We start from the raw sequence: 13066 nt of genomic DNA, 5'->3' as shown, positions 1-13066 counted from the left end.
CCCCAGCTTGGGCCGCTGGCCCTCGGGGGAGCGCTGCGGGACACAGGGCTCTCCGAGAGGCCGACTGACCTCGTCGGGGCTGGAGGCCTGGTAGGTGCGGTTCTCGTCGCTGAGGTCCTGGTCCGCCTCCGCGTGCTCGGTCTCCCCCGTCACGCCAGCCCCAGACTCGTACACGGGCGTCACGTTGTGGCACAGGGCGATGGCTCTCACCACTTCGTAGACGCGGCTGCTCACACTCTTTCTGACTCGGGGGCCTGGGGGCTGGGCTTTTCTCGGTGGCGTCGAACTGGCACCGTTCCCGCCAGCTTGGGAGTGCAGCTGAGAGACACGGAAGTCACGGGGTTAGAGACAAAGCAGGGCTGGCCCTGGCGCGGGTCCCACAGCCCGTCTTCACGAGCGGACTAGCTGGGGCAGAGCAGCAGCTGCACCAGACCCCGGCCTGGCTCTGCTGGCCTCCTGCACCCCACGTGCTGGCAGGGCCAGTTTTCGTCCGACCGCGAGGAAGTGCCTCGGGAGCTCCCACTGGCCACACACACACACACACAAAAGGTCACTGTGACGCGTAACCTCGGACAGCTTCCTTTCCCCAGGCCCCAGGTCCACTCCAACGGAGGCACACGTGTGCTGGGTCCCTCGTAAGTGTTCACTCACTGCTTCTAAACGCAGAGGCAGCTTCAGAACAACACAGAATGATACATAACACAGCCTCTTTGGTCTGTCTTCCCAAGTGCTCCGCTTGGTGTGGTATGAACCTCTGCAGAACGCCATCAATCAGTCCAGCGTGCAACCTTTCTGAAGGCCGTGTCCAGTGCCGTGGACCACAGTGACCGACCACAGGAGCCACCGCGTCCCGGGGGAGAACGAGCCCCCCGCGGCCTCTCAGGGCCCTGTTCTCCGGAGGCAGCGGCCCGCCGAGCACACACAGCTGTGCCCGGGGGGCCTCAGCCCGCCAGCCCAGCGGAGGACTCACATCCTTCACCTCCTCCTGCTTGGGGGGGGCAGGGGGCCCGCCCCCGACCTGCGGGACTGTCAGACGCTCCGCAGTCTCTCCGGGCTCCCTCCTGGCAGCCCTCCTCAGGAGCCAAGTCCTCGGTCTCGGACGGGCGTGCGGAGCCACCGAACCGTGATGACTCTGCCCATCAAATTGCAGAGCTGTCTGACGGAGGCCCGCCCCCCCGCAGCTGGCGCCCGTCAGCGCATCAGACCCGCACCTGCACCCGCTCCACGCCGCCGACGCCGCTGAGCACAGCCTGGCTGCCGCCTGCCTCGGAACCACGCCAGCTTACCGGTGGCGGCATGATCTGATTTCCCACAAACTCCATTAGGGATTACGCCCTCTACCGCCGGATTCTTCCAGCGGGAGAGCACAGTCAGGTTGTAAGAGATTTGTGTGCGTCACGGCTGCCCCGGCGGTCCGCCGTCTCAACAACGAGGAGCACGCGCAGCAACGTGAGCACCACAGGAAAGTGCCGTCTAACCAGTGAATTTAGGCAGCTTGCAGGGTAAAGGGCTTTTAAACGCCTCTTAAATAGAAAAAATATTACAAATTTGCTATTTTTATAGAATGTCTCATATCTTCTGCTTTCTGTTTTTCTAATAAGATCACTTACTTGGAGCTGGTACAATCATATTCATATTCGTGGAAAATACAAATTTTTTAAAAAGCACATGCCACCTGGCACGTTCAATGCCAGCACAGGTTGCTAGGAGAGGGAAAAAGACTTTTAGATTTTTCTCCCGAGTAAATACTCCAGAGCACAAAGTGCTCCGTGGCAGTGAGTGGAGTCTGAACTGGGGGGCAGCCCATGGCCCTGGGGGCTGCAGGGGGGAGAGGCGTCCTCAGCGCTGACACGGGGCTGCCCGCCCTGAGCTCTGGCAGCGCGGGAGAGCCGCACACACGCGTCCATCCAGCCCGAGCCCACGCAGCGTGCGGAGATGGGGGACGGGACGTGCGTCACTGAGGAGCCATCGGGGGAGGAGGACAGGTCGGCAGTGTGTGGTGCCCGCTGACATGGACAGCAGGTACACTGGGCTCCTAACCTGTACCGTGTACTTTTGCTCATTGAAAAGGTGGAGAAACAAAAGAATGCACAAGAAAGCCTTATCAACTCTGAAAAAAATAGAGGGATGGTTAAGACACACTTGATGACGCATTCTACTTAGTGTAGACGGCCCCCGCGCCGGCCCGGAGCCGTCTGCTCACCTGTGCGTAGGCACTCCTGACGTGGCTCTGGACCTCGTCCATCGTGTCTGTCCCATAGGACACGGTGCCCAGGTGCAGCCGCTTGAACACCATCTCGTTCTGGGTGAGGGTGCCTGCGACAGGGGACAGAGGCTCGTCAGGACTGCGACCTTCTGCCACTCTACGACACAGCTCTCCGGACGTCCCCCGCCACTGTCCCCTCTCACTAGGGTGGGCAGGCGTCTCCTTCCCAGCACACCAGGCCCTCTCCCCAACGGCTGTGACGACGGGAAGGACCCCGGGCCTGGGGAGACACAGCCTGGTGCTGGCGTGTCCAACCTGCAGCCCACAGGCCGCGTGTGGCCCAGGACGGCTCTGAATGAGGCTCAACACGAAACCGTAAGTTCACGGAACACGTTGTTTTGCTCCTCAGTTTTTGTGAGTGTTTGTGTCTGTGTGTGGCCCAGAGACCCAGAAGGCTGCACCCCTCTCTAGCCTGTGGCCATGGCCAAGGCCTGCTGTCCGATACACACAGAGCTTTGGCCCGTTCTGAACGGACAGGCATAAAGCCACAGGTTACACGCAGAGCAATGCCCAAGCAAGACAACTCGCCCTAAATGAGTGTGTCTGTAGGTTTTAAAAAACCTAACTTTGAAAAACGGAGCATTTTTCATTCAACAGAAGCAGGTGCACAGAGGCCCCGGAAGGAGAGCAGGAGGCGAGGGGCAGGGAGGCGAGGGGCAGGGAGGCACGTGCCCGTCAGCTGAGCGAGCGGCCGAGGGCTCGAGGGGCCCTCGGTGGACGCGGGCAGCATCCCGGCGGCTGGCTGGTCACTCTGGGGAAGGCTGCACGAGCAGGTGCCACGAGGCGCCGCCGCGGAGAGGCTCAGAGAGAACGCTGCGGTTTCAGAACCCAGTGTGTTAAGATGCTGGACAACTCAGGACTCTGGAGAGAGACCCTGAGCGCCGCCAGTGCACCACTTCCTGTAAACACACGCTGTGGCGGGTGTGCGACTTCTGCCTGCCCGCCTTCAGAGAAGTGAGGGGCCCCGGGAGCTGCAGCCCACGAGGTTGTCCAGCAGGTCCTGTCCGCTGGCCTCAGGCTTCTCAGCCCGTGTATCCCAGTCCCTGCACGGTCACCCTGGTGCTGAGGGACTGAACTGGGGGTAGGAGCAGGCCCACGGCCAGCGCTTGACCACTGAAGTTGAGCTTTTCACAGGGCTGCAAAACACCCGCAAAATACTAATTGTTTCCCTTGGCACCCATGACATTCTGCTTTAGTTATTGAGTTGATTTGGAGAGAAAAATGTTGATTTTGGATGTCTTATTATTGCCAGGGTCCCACTTTCCTAATTAACACCACCTTATAGGTGGACCGGAGCCTGGGAGATGCCCATGGCATGTGGGCCCCGCACTTGCTATGTGTGTGGGGCGGGGGGGGTGAGGTGCATGCACAGGGCATACCTGCAGCCAGGGCCGACCAGCAAGACACTCCCATGACAAACGCTCACCCACTCTGTCTGCCAGTGACTGTTGGGACAGACAGATGGACAGCCAGCACCCATTCCTGAGCTCCCATGTGTGGCCTGACGCACACATCCGTGTCCAGCCATAGGGCTGCGGTCCCTAGCTGCCTTGGAGGCCAGGCTCGGCCTGGCTGTGTGGATCCCACTGAGGTCTTGCTCCCCGACCCCTAGGCTCCCTCCTGTCTCCTTCTGCATCTGTCTCTCTCTGTGACCACGGACTCGAGTGCTGCTGTCTGTCCAGGGTGCAGAGCAGCTCATGGTCTGCTGGTTCCCGGCCTGCGGTCAACCACACAGGACAGCGGCTGGAGGGACACAGCATCACAGACCCTTGGTCAGGAGGCACGACATCTGCCACCGGCTCCTGGGATGGCAACTGGCGTCGGCGACCCGCTCCTGGGCCTGTAAATCCATCTCGAGTGCAAAGTGTCCTACGTCTGAGTCACATGATGGATGGTTTTCTCCAGAGCATCTCTTACGAGAGATTACAGAAGACAAAGCCCTGGCGTCCAGAACGCAGTAAATCCTGTGGACACCAGATGCCTCCCCAAACCAGAGGCACACCGTCACGATGACTCCATCCGGCGCGACTTCCAGACCGTAAATCTGAGGCTGCAGAGTGATGGTCATGTCACTGCATCACTCCAGTGAGCTGTCCGCAATCAGCCTGACGACGGTATTTCAGGTCCTAAGATCCCCAGCTCCAACTGGGCTGTTACACTTTGCTTCTTGCTGCCTTCTGCAGAAATCTCTACGTGTGTGCAAAAACCCCAGAGTTACCAAAGACACATACAAGCAGGGGCTAACATGCTGAATACATCACTGCATTTCCACATTTAGTTTAAAATAATTTAAAAGATCCCTGAAGCCAGGCTTGAACCATTTCCTTCTCCTCTTGGGTCACATTTACAAAGCTTTGTACTTGGGGAGGTACCTAAGAGGCCTTCATTTGGTGCAGGGCAGAGCTGGGAAGGAGGAGGCGGAAAACAAGTTCTGAGCCTTTTCTGACGACGGAGCAACGTACAGACGCCCACTTACTGCAGTGCTGCTCCACTCCCAGGGCTCGCCGGGCACAGGGCAGGAGGCGGGGCGAGTGCGTCCCTGTTCTGCGCCACCTGCCGCGAAGAGCCCCGAAGGGCTCGGCACCCTCACTGCTACCAGCGGCCCACACAGGCAGGATGTGTTTCTGGGCCTGGCTTCATGCCTGTCCCTGCCAGGGCCCCACTGCTGTGGTTGCTGTGGCTCTGCACCGAGGCGTGTGGGTCTCAGTTCTGCCCTCGTCCCAGGGACAGCACTGGGGCCAGCCCACGTGTCCATGTGAACTTTAGGGTCAGCTTGTCAATCTCTGCAAATACAGCAGCTGAGATTTTGAAAGGGATCGTGTAGAAGCTGTAGATCAATGTGGGGAATACTGTTTCATCTTAACACTACCAACTGTTGACTTTATTTTCTGATACGATTGTAAATAGAGTTATTTACTTAATTCTATGTTTGCACAGTTTATCACTATTGTATAGAAACCCAACTCATTTTCCATATTGATCTCGTCTCCGAAAACCTTAGTAAACTCACTCGCTGGTTCTAATACATCTTGAGAAGGCTCCTTAGGATTTCCTGTCAAGGATGCGTCACATGCGGCTTTGCCTAGCTGCCTTGGTGGGAACCTTGAGTGTTCACAGCGGCTTTGCTCAGAAGAGGCGAAACCCAGAAGCAGCGCTAACGCCCGTCAGCTGACAGACGGCGTGGTGTGCCCGCGCGGTGGAACATTATTCCACGATGACACGGAACGAGGCACCGACACCTGCTGCAGTGTGGAGGAGCCCGGAGACTGTCACGTGGCTCCAGAGACACTGGTCCCGTGGAAGTCCAACGGCAAAACCGCCGAGGCAGGAAGCAGACGAGGGGTTGCTTGGTGCGGGTGGGGGTGCGGGTGTGGGTGGGGGCGGGGAGGGAAGGGATGGCAGCCGGTGTGCACGGGAGGCTCTGCACCGTGCCGGAACCTCTGAACTCAGACTGTGGCGAAATGGTTATGCCAAATGCCGACAGCCTGAAGGTTTGTCTTGAAGGTGCATCGCTGGACTCAACCACCACAATAATTGCCGCACCTCCTAAAATTTCTAGCATGCTAATACATCACGTTTTAAGTGCTCAGAACGGATACAGTCCCACAAATGACGAGCACCCTCATCAGATGAGCAGTGAAGTGCTGGAGTCTGAGCTTCTGCCATTCGCACACGTTGGGTTTACGCAGCCAGGCCTTTAGGTGAGGAGCACATGCAGTATCTCACGATTTAAGATGAATCCCAGCAATGTTCCTGAAGATCTTAGGGAAGTATGCACTCACAGGTGACTTAACTCTGAGCAGGAAGGCCCGCGCTGGGCCCCAGTGCTGGGCCAGTGGGGCAGCTGCCGTGAGGGGTCTGCCCGGCGGACTGGTGCCCCAGGCCTCATCCTCCTGCTTCCAACCACCGGGCAGCTGCTCCGGTTCTTCTCACTTCAACGCAGCAGCAATCAGTGTGCCCGGAATTTGGAATGTGGCAAAGGGGCGGGACTCACTGTGCCTGCCTCGGCGGGGGGCCACCTGGCTGGACCTGCCTGCAGTGGAGGCTCCATGGACAGGAGGCGTCCCCTGACAAAAGTTTGCTCCTGATTCCTGCAAAACGTAGCTCTGCAATGACACAGTTCTGGGCTGCAGTGAGCCAAGAGGCAAACAGGAAATTAACTTCTGAGGAAGAAGTCCTGCAGGCGTCGTTTGCGGGTGCTGCCAGATGGGACTCCTGGCCCCGCAGAGGAGCAGGCGCTGAGCTTTCTGCTCCGCTGTTCCTGCGTTTCCGCCTGGAGACTTGGCCTCAGGCCAGAACTGGAACCTGCACAGAAGGGGTGGGGGAGGGGCTGTCACAGAGACAGCGGCCACTGCCCCCAGCTCCCAGGGCGGGCAGCCCCCAGACTGCGCTCACTTCCTGCCAAGATTCCGGGTCAGCCATGGGGTCAATGACGGTGTTACCACACGAAGTTATTTGGAGCTTGCAATGGAAGAATGAAGAAAACTCTTAATTTATCTAACTGCAAAGTTTGCATTGCCTCTTAACGCATCTGACAGGGTCGAACGTGGACTCGCAGAGGGAGCCTGCTGTGCACGGGGCTTTCTGGGCACCAACACCCCAACCCAGTCTGACCTGTTCAGCCACGGTGCGAGGAGTGTGGGACAGCGCTGACCCTCACGTGCACCTGCTGTGAATGAGGCTTACACACGTGCCCACCTGAGACGGGCCACCACCTGCTGGCAGGGAGGACACCCCAAAACACACACGGCTGGCCAGCAGGCGCCCTGCACAGGGGCTGCTCCACCCTGCAAGGCTCACGTGTGACTCTGGCCCAAGCCACAAGGCATTTTGAGAAACAGATGCCGCAGCTGAAATGAGAGCCGGAGAGGCCTGTCGTTTCAGCGGGAGTGTCGGCCATGGTGTGCTCTGCACAAAGACGGACACCCCGAGGACGCGGTGAGCGTGCGGCTGTCCCGGGTGCGCCTGCGTGTGTCCCGTGCAGCTCCGTCCCTCGCCAGGCAGCACCCTCAGCCTTGCGCTGCCGGCTCGCCGCTCACGTGCTGCTGTCCCCGGGTTGGCATCGATGCACCCCGCACCCCAGCAGCTCACAGATGTCGACTCCCGCCGAGTGAACTGCTGCATGCCTCACGCACCGGTGGCCACAGATGCATCACTATGGCAACATCATTAGTTTCAGATCTTACCAGAAATGTGCACTCCAATCAGACCTAATGACAGCCTCCCGCCTCCGTGTCCACGAAGAGGACACTGATGCCATTACCGGTGCTGCGTCTCCTGGATCTGCCCCTCTGCTCTGGCCAAGGACAGCGCACTGGGAAGAGGTCTGTCAACTGCCCCCACCCTGCACGCACGCTCCACCTGACAGCCACCACCTGTCAGACCCAGCGCTGCTCCATGAGGGAGGCCACCCAGTGACCGCTAGGACCTGGGTTTTTCATGTGACCACAGCAGGCCACAGAAACAGAGCACATCACTTCCACTTCTGGAAAGACTGTGCGCGCGCGTGTAAACACCAGACGTGCGCCCGTTTCAGAGGGCAGAGGGGGCTCTGGAATCTGGCAGTGACCTACAGATGCAGAGGAATCTGTGCACAACTGTCCCAGCCCCCGCCCCGCTGCACCAACCCCACCACAGAGCCCCGTCCCCACCCACGGCTCCTTCCGGGGATCTGGGGAGCTGCCCAGGAGCACGCACACATCCTTAACGGGGGAGGATGCGACCCCAGGTCTGTACACAGCCCCCATCTAACCGCAGGGACGGATGGTTTCTGCGGGGTCCAAGTGAGGACAGGACTGAACCCGTCGCCTGGTGGCAGTGACAGAGTGATGCCTGGGCTCTGTCTGCACACCTCCAGTCTGGTCAGCGTGGCCCTGACGAAGGGCCACAGCGACGTTCCGTCCCCCGAATGCCTGGGCCCCCGGCCTGAGGCCACATGCCTCCGGGAGGAGGAGCCCTAGTCCTACCTGTTTCTTATTTCAATTTATTTTTTAATTACTTTATACTTTTTGTTACCATCCTAACTGGCACTGTTACAATTAAGTGTCCCAACTGCTGTGGATACACAGAAATGTAGCTTAATTTTGACATTATGTGTGTAACTTAGCTCTCTTATAATTCTAAACATCTTCCTGATAGTTTTTTTTCTTCAATTCTTTCTTACTGATTTTAGAGAGAAAGAGAGGAAGTGGGGGAGAGGGAGAGAGGCAGGGTGGTGGGGGGAGACACGCGAGCACGTGCACGCACGCACGCACACACGCACGCACGCACACACACACACGGGTCTGTTGTCCCACTGACTGGTGTATCCACTGGCTGACTCTTGCATGTGCCCTGACTGGGGATGGAACCCACAACCTTGGCAAATCGGGACAACGCCCTAACCAACTGAGCTGCCGGGGCTGGTTCTTTTGGATTTCCTTGTAAAAACCACTGATTTGTTTTCTTTGGGAACAGCTTGCTTGTTCACATTGGCACCTTGACTTCTGCTGGTGTTTCTTGGTTTCTGATTCTGTTCGTCAAGGACACCCCAGCCGCATGGCTGGTGGGCTGGGTGGTTTCTTCTGTGCACAGTGGACGGCGAGGACTCCTCACGCCGGCACCGACTTCCCCATGCACCTGCCGGCTCTACATTCAGTGTTTCTCTTCTTGCTTCGCAGAGCTGTTCCGAGTTCGGGCGTGCTTTGCTCTGGCTGTTCTCTCAAACTATTTCCAGAAATAACTCCATTTCTGCATCCTCAGACGCAGCTTGCTTGCTTTCCATGTTTTCAGATTTATTCTTCAAACGTCTTCCCACCAGCTCGATGCAGCCGAGCAGGGAAACTCCGAAGGCCCTCCCCCCTCAGGCCTTCCCTAACGACCCTGAATCATGACCACCACCCACCTCTGCAGTTTGCAGCATCCACCAAGAACAGGCTCGGAGGAGAACCACAGCCCAGTGTCAGGCCCGACCGAGGCACCATGAGTGCGGGACTCTCACATGGGGACACAGGGCATCTCGCATGTGTGCGTCTTCTTTTCGCTTTCACTGCGGCATCTGGGCGCTGGGCGCACGTGCCCCGGGCAGCAGCAGGCACGCTCTGCGTGGACTCAGGCCGCAGGGAATGGTGCTGTTCGTCCGTCTGCTCTGCAAGGAAGGGGCTCCCGTGCCGCTCGGTCTGGAACCTGCTGCCACTGGTTGCTTGTTCTGCCGGGGGCTTCCTCTGTCGGTTGTTACATTAGCAAACATTTGTTTCTTCCTTTTGTTGTTTATCTTATTGCTAGTTCTCATCTTGTTGCAACCGCCAGAGCAATCGGCTGTTAGTAGATTTCTCTTTCTTCTTCCTGACTGCAGTGAGGATCTTTATAACACTGCATTTAAAATGCTGAAATGTATTTTAGACGTATTTTCTTTACCACTTATACAAATATTATTTTATTTCTAACTCATTAAAATAATCACCTGGAATTTAAATCATAAGCCAATAAATCAAGGAGGGATTTTAACTCTTAGGTATGGCTTTTATTACAGTGCTGGATTCAGTCTGTTTTTATCTACTATGTTACGGATTGACAAGAATTCTGTGGTGAAAAAAAGAAAAAAAACAAAATAAGGACAAATAAAATTTTGGGCATGCAACCTCACGGTGAGATAAATTATTTGTAGTATATAGCTCCTTAGGAGAATGTAGTTGTCAAAACATCAGATTCACGTATCTTATTTTTAGTTTCTTCTAATAGCTTACAAGTACCATTCTGTAACAAACACGGAATGTTTGTTCTTAAGAAGCCAGCAGAGAGGTGTAAAAAGGCAGTTAAATAAAACAAGAACTGTAAGGCTGCAGAAAATTCAAAATACAGAAATATCACTTACATATCTAAGAATTTAACGTTTTGCTACTTCTGACGACACTGTGCCTTTTGGAAAGGGACGGTGAGTTGTGTGCCAGTTTTCAAGGGCACCGTCTGAGCCATTCTGGACAGGGGTCAATGCTGATGCACGCCCACACACGCCCGCCCCGCGCCCCCAACCCTGGTCACGCCGGCGACACGCGCAGGTGGTACCTGTCTTATCCGTCAGCAGGTACACCAGGCGGCCCAGCTCCTCCGGAATGGTGCTGGTCCGGACGACAGTGCCGGGAATGTGCTCGTCCCGCATCATCATCCACCCGTACGCTGCTTTGCCCATGTCCAAGTTCACACGCAAACTGTCGAGTGAAACCATTGCCTGGTCAGTCGGATCCAACCCTGAGAATACTTCCGCCTCCACGGCTGCCACGTAACCTCACTCATACACGTTATCTTTCACTTTACACGAAGTAACACTGAATTTTAGACTTTAAAGTAAGTGACTTTATGGTGCTCCAAGTCAACCACCATTTCCACGTGCGAGAATGTGCCCCGGTGGCGGTGAGGGGCACTTGTGGTCTGCAGAGCTGGATGGGGGAGAGAGGGCTGCTGTCCGCTCCCCGTGGGGCGGAGGGCCAGGCTGCGTCCCAGCGGGAATGAACACTCGAAACGGGTCTCGTTCTGTGACGGGAACGAACACGCTTCCCCACAGTGAAGGGCTTCAGTGAGGGACACAAACCGGGCCTGGGAGGGTGCAGCGGCTGGGCCAGGTCCTGGGACCAGCTGGCTGCAAGGCCCAGACAGCCGCAGGCTGGGAGGAAAGTACAGACTGAAGGGCCGAGGCGGCCGGTGCAGACCTCGGTCTGCGTGGTGAGCTCAGCTCCAGCGAGGCCGGCGCTCCATGCAGACGTCTCAGGAGCGAGGCAACAGCTGTGGCCTAAGCACATGTGTGCGAGTCTCAGGACCAACGGCTCCCACTGGGTGGGCAGATCTGGGAGGCGAGGCCGTGGCAGGGACCCGGTTCCTGGGCAGAGCCACTGCGGTAGCACCTCCCCGAGCCCACAGCCAACCCAGGCCTCTGCTGCGTCCCCACGTCTGCGGGGTGGACAGTTTAATGCGATACCCGCGGAGGTCACGGAGTGGCGAAAACTCACTATGTCACGGAGTGCTGTGGGGTAACTGAATACCACCGGACCACAAATGCGCTTTGGAGACTGGAGGAAGAACGGAGGCCACCCCGGGCTGGTAATCCCCTCAGTGACAGCCGGCGACCCCCTCGGTGACAGGGGACAGACCGAGACTGAGGCCGAAGACAGTGTCTGCAGCAGAGACAATGCTGAGCAGGGGGTCCACTCTGACTCCCACTGTGTGCTGTGATCCAGGGTTGGTGCTAGCGCGACCCAGGTGCTTTTTAACGGTAAAAATTTCTAGAAGCTCAAACTTCAAACACCAAGTTGACAAAGCAATTATATTTAGCTTACTGTTCAGTAATGTTTTAATTTCATAGAATTTGAAAACACAGACCTCAATGTGGCTTAAACTTTATCATAACATTTGTGAGCAGAAAAGGTACAGGAAGCCTACTACTCAGAATTACAGGAGTAGATCATAAAGTTCTAGATGCCAGACGTATTTTCCACTCACTGAGCAATGGTGACACCGTTGACCACAAACCTGATCCAAGCGAAGGGAGAGTCAGTCCCCTGCGACGTTCTGTGGTCGCGGAGCCAGAGCTAAAGGTGCCGACGGCCCAGGGTGCCGAGGAACACCCGCCACGGCGAGATGGCACAGGCTAACTCCAGAACGGGACGCCGCCGTGATGGCGGCACTTCTGTGCCCGAACAGCTTCATCTTCTACCTACAGACACGTCTCAGGGGCGACCCGGACCCCGAGTAAGTCGGGCGTGTTCTCCTGACGTGCAGTGCCGGCCCACTGTGCTCAAGCGCCGCCAGCCCGCCACAGGGAGACCCCCAGAACCGGCCCGAGCAGGTGACGCGGCTCCAGGGCGGCCACGCCGCCAGGAGGGTCCACCGGAGGTCGTCCGCCCGCACCCTCCGCATCGGGACTTCAGACCCTCGTCCCAGAGAAAGGAAGCGCCTGCCATTTTCACGATGAGCTTCATCAAAACCTCGTCCCGTAAACTGTCATTTGACAGAAATGGCACAGATGCCGTTCTACCACATTTGGGAACGCAAAAGCTTACCCGTGGCAAGTACTGCCATGGAAGCTAATCGGAAATTTTAATTCAAATGTGTGTAATTTCCTTCATATGAAAATTTCAAGACAGCTCTGTGACCCTGGGTAAAAGCAGGCTATCTTATTTGATCCGTGTTGCCACTGAACACAAGAGGAAACGCCACGTGACAAATTTCTTTAACTCTTAAGAGAACCAAAGAACTGACTAGACGAGGAAGACTTCCTGGGCTAAGTTTAGACCGGCCACCGGGGCGGGGAGTGCCCACAAAACCTCCCTCCCGGGTTGCATGCCTGTTGCCTGGGGCCGGACCTCCCCAGCAGCGCCCCCCAACCCCCCCCCACGGGGAGCAGCACTGCAGATCCAGGCGGTGGGAGGTGCAGGCCCGACAGAGGCGCCTCCGCCCTGCGATGGATGAGGGGCCACGAGCGGGTGTCCCCAGAGGGAGGGGACAGCACGGGTGGGACAAAGGCGGTCGGTGCGTGAACAGAGGATGGCTGGAAACTTCCCGGGGGGGAGGGAAGACGCCGGTCCACAGACTCGGAGAGCCCAGCGAGCACCCAGCGGGACACCGGGAGGAGCGGCTGGGCGGAGGGGAAGCAGCAGCGGAGCGGGTGGGGGGGGGGGGGTGGCGACGCGACAGTCCCGACCGCTGCTAAGTAGCACCACAGACGCCGAAGGAGAGTAAAGTGAAGGTGGCTCGTAGAAATCCACACACAGGTGACAGGTGTTTTTTCACGAAGGCTGGCCAAGCAAAAATCTAGACACTTCTCAACAA

The 13066-nt window shown here is 57.2% G+C and overlaps 1 protein-coding gene across 3 annotated transcripts in view; it reads right to left on the bottom strand.

Moving 5' to 3' along the window:
- Nucleotides 1-13066, bottom strand: part of ATP9B (ATPase phospholipid transporting 9B (putative)) — a 103132-nt gene that overhangs the window by 21772 nt on the left and 68294 nt on the right. For all 3 annotated transcript variants that reach the window (XM_045849699.1, XM_045849697.1, XM_045849698.1), the window contains exons 13-15: nt 10310-10452; nt 2204-2316; nt 70-318 (exon numbers count right to left, since the gene is read on the bottom strand). In XM_045849699.1, the coding sequence (XP_045705655.1) occupies nt 70-318; nt 2204-2316; nt 10310-10452 (505 nt within the window). The remainder of the gene's footprint in view (nt 1-69; nt 319-2203; nt 2317-10309; nt 10453-13066) is intronic.

This window comes from Phyllostomus hastatus, unplaced genomic scaffold (assembly GCF_019186645.2).
Source record: "Phyllostomus hastatus isolate PE091 unplaced genomic scaffold, TTU_PhHast_1.1 phas_contig_80, whole genome shotgun sequence".
Classification (NCBI taxonomy): Eukaryota; Metazoa; Chordata; class Mammalia; order Chiroptera; family Phyllostomidae; genus Phyllostomus; species Phyllostomus hastatus.
Note: the sequence above shows the minus strand (reverse complement) of the source record. Positions and strands in the feature narration are given on the sequence as shown.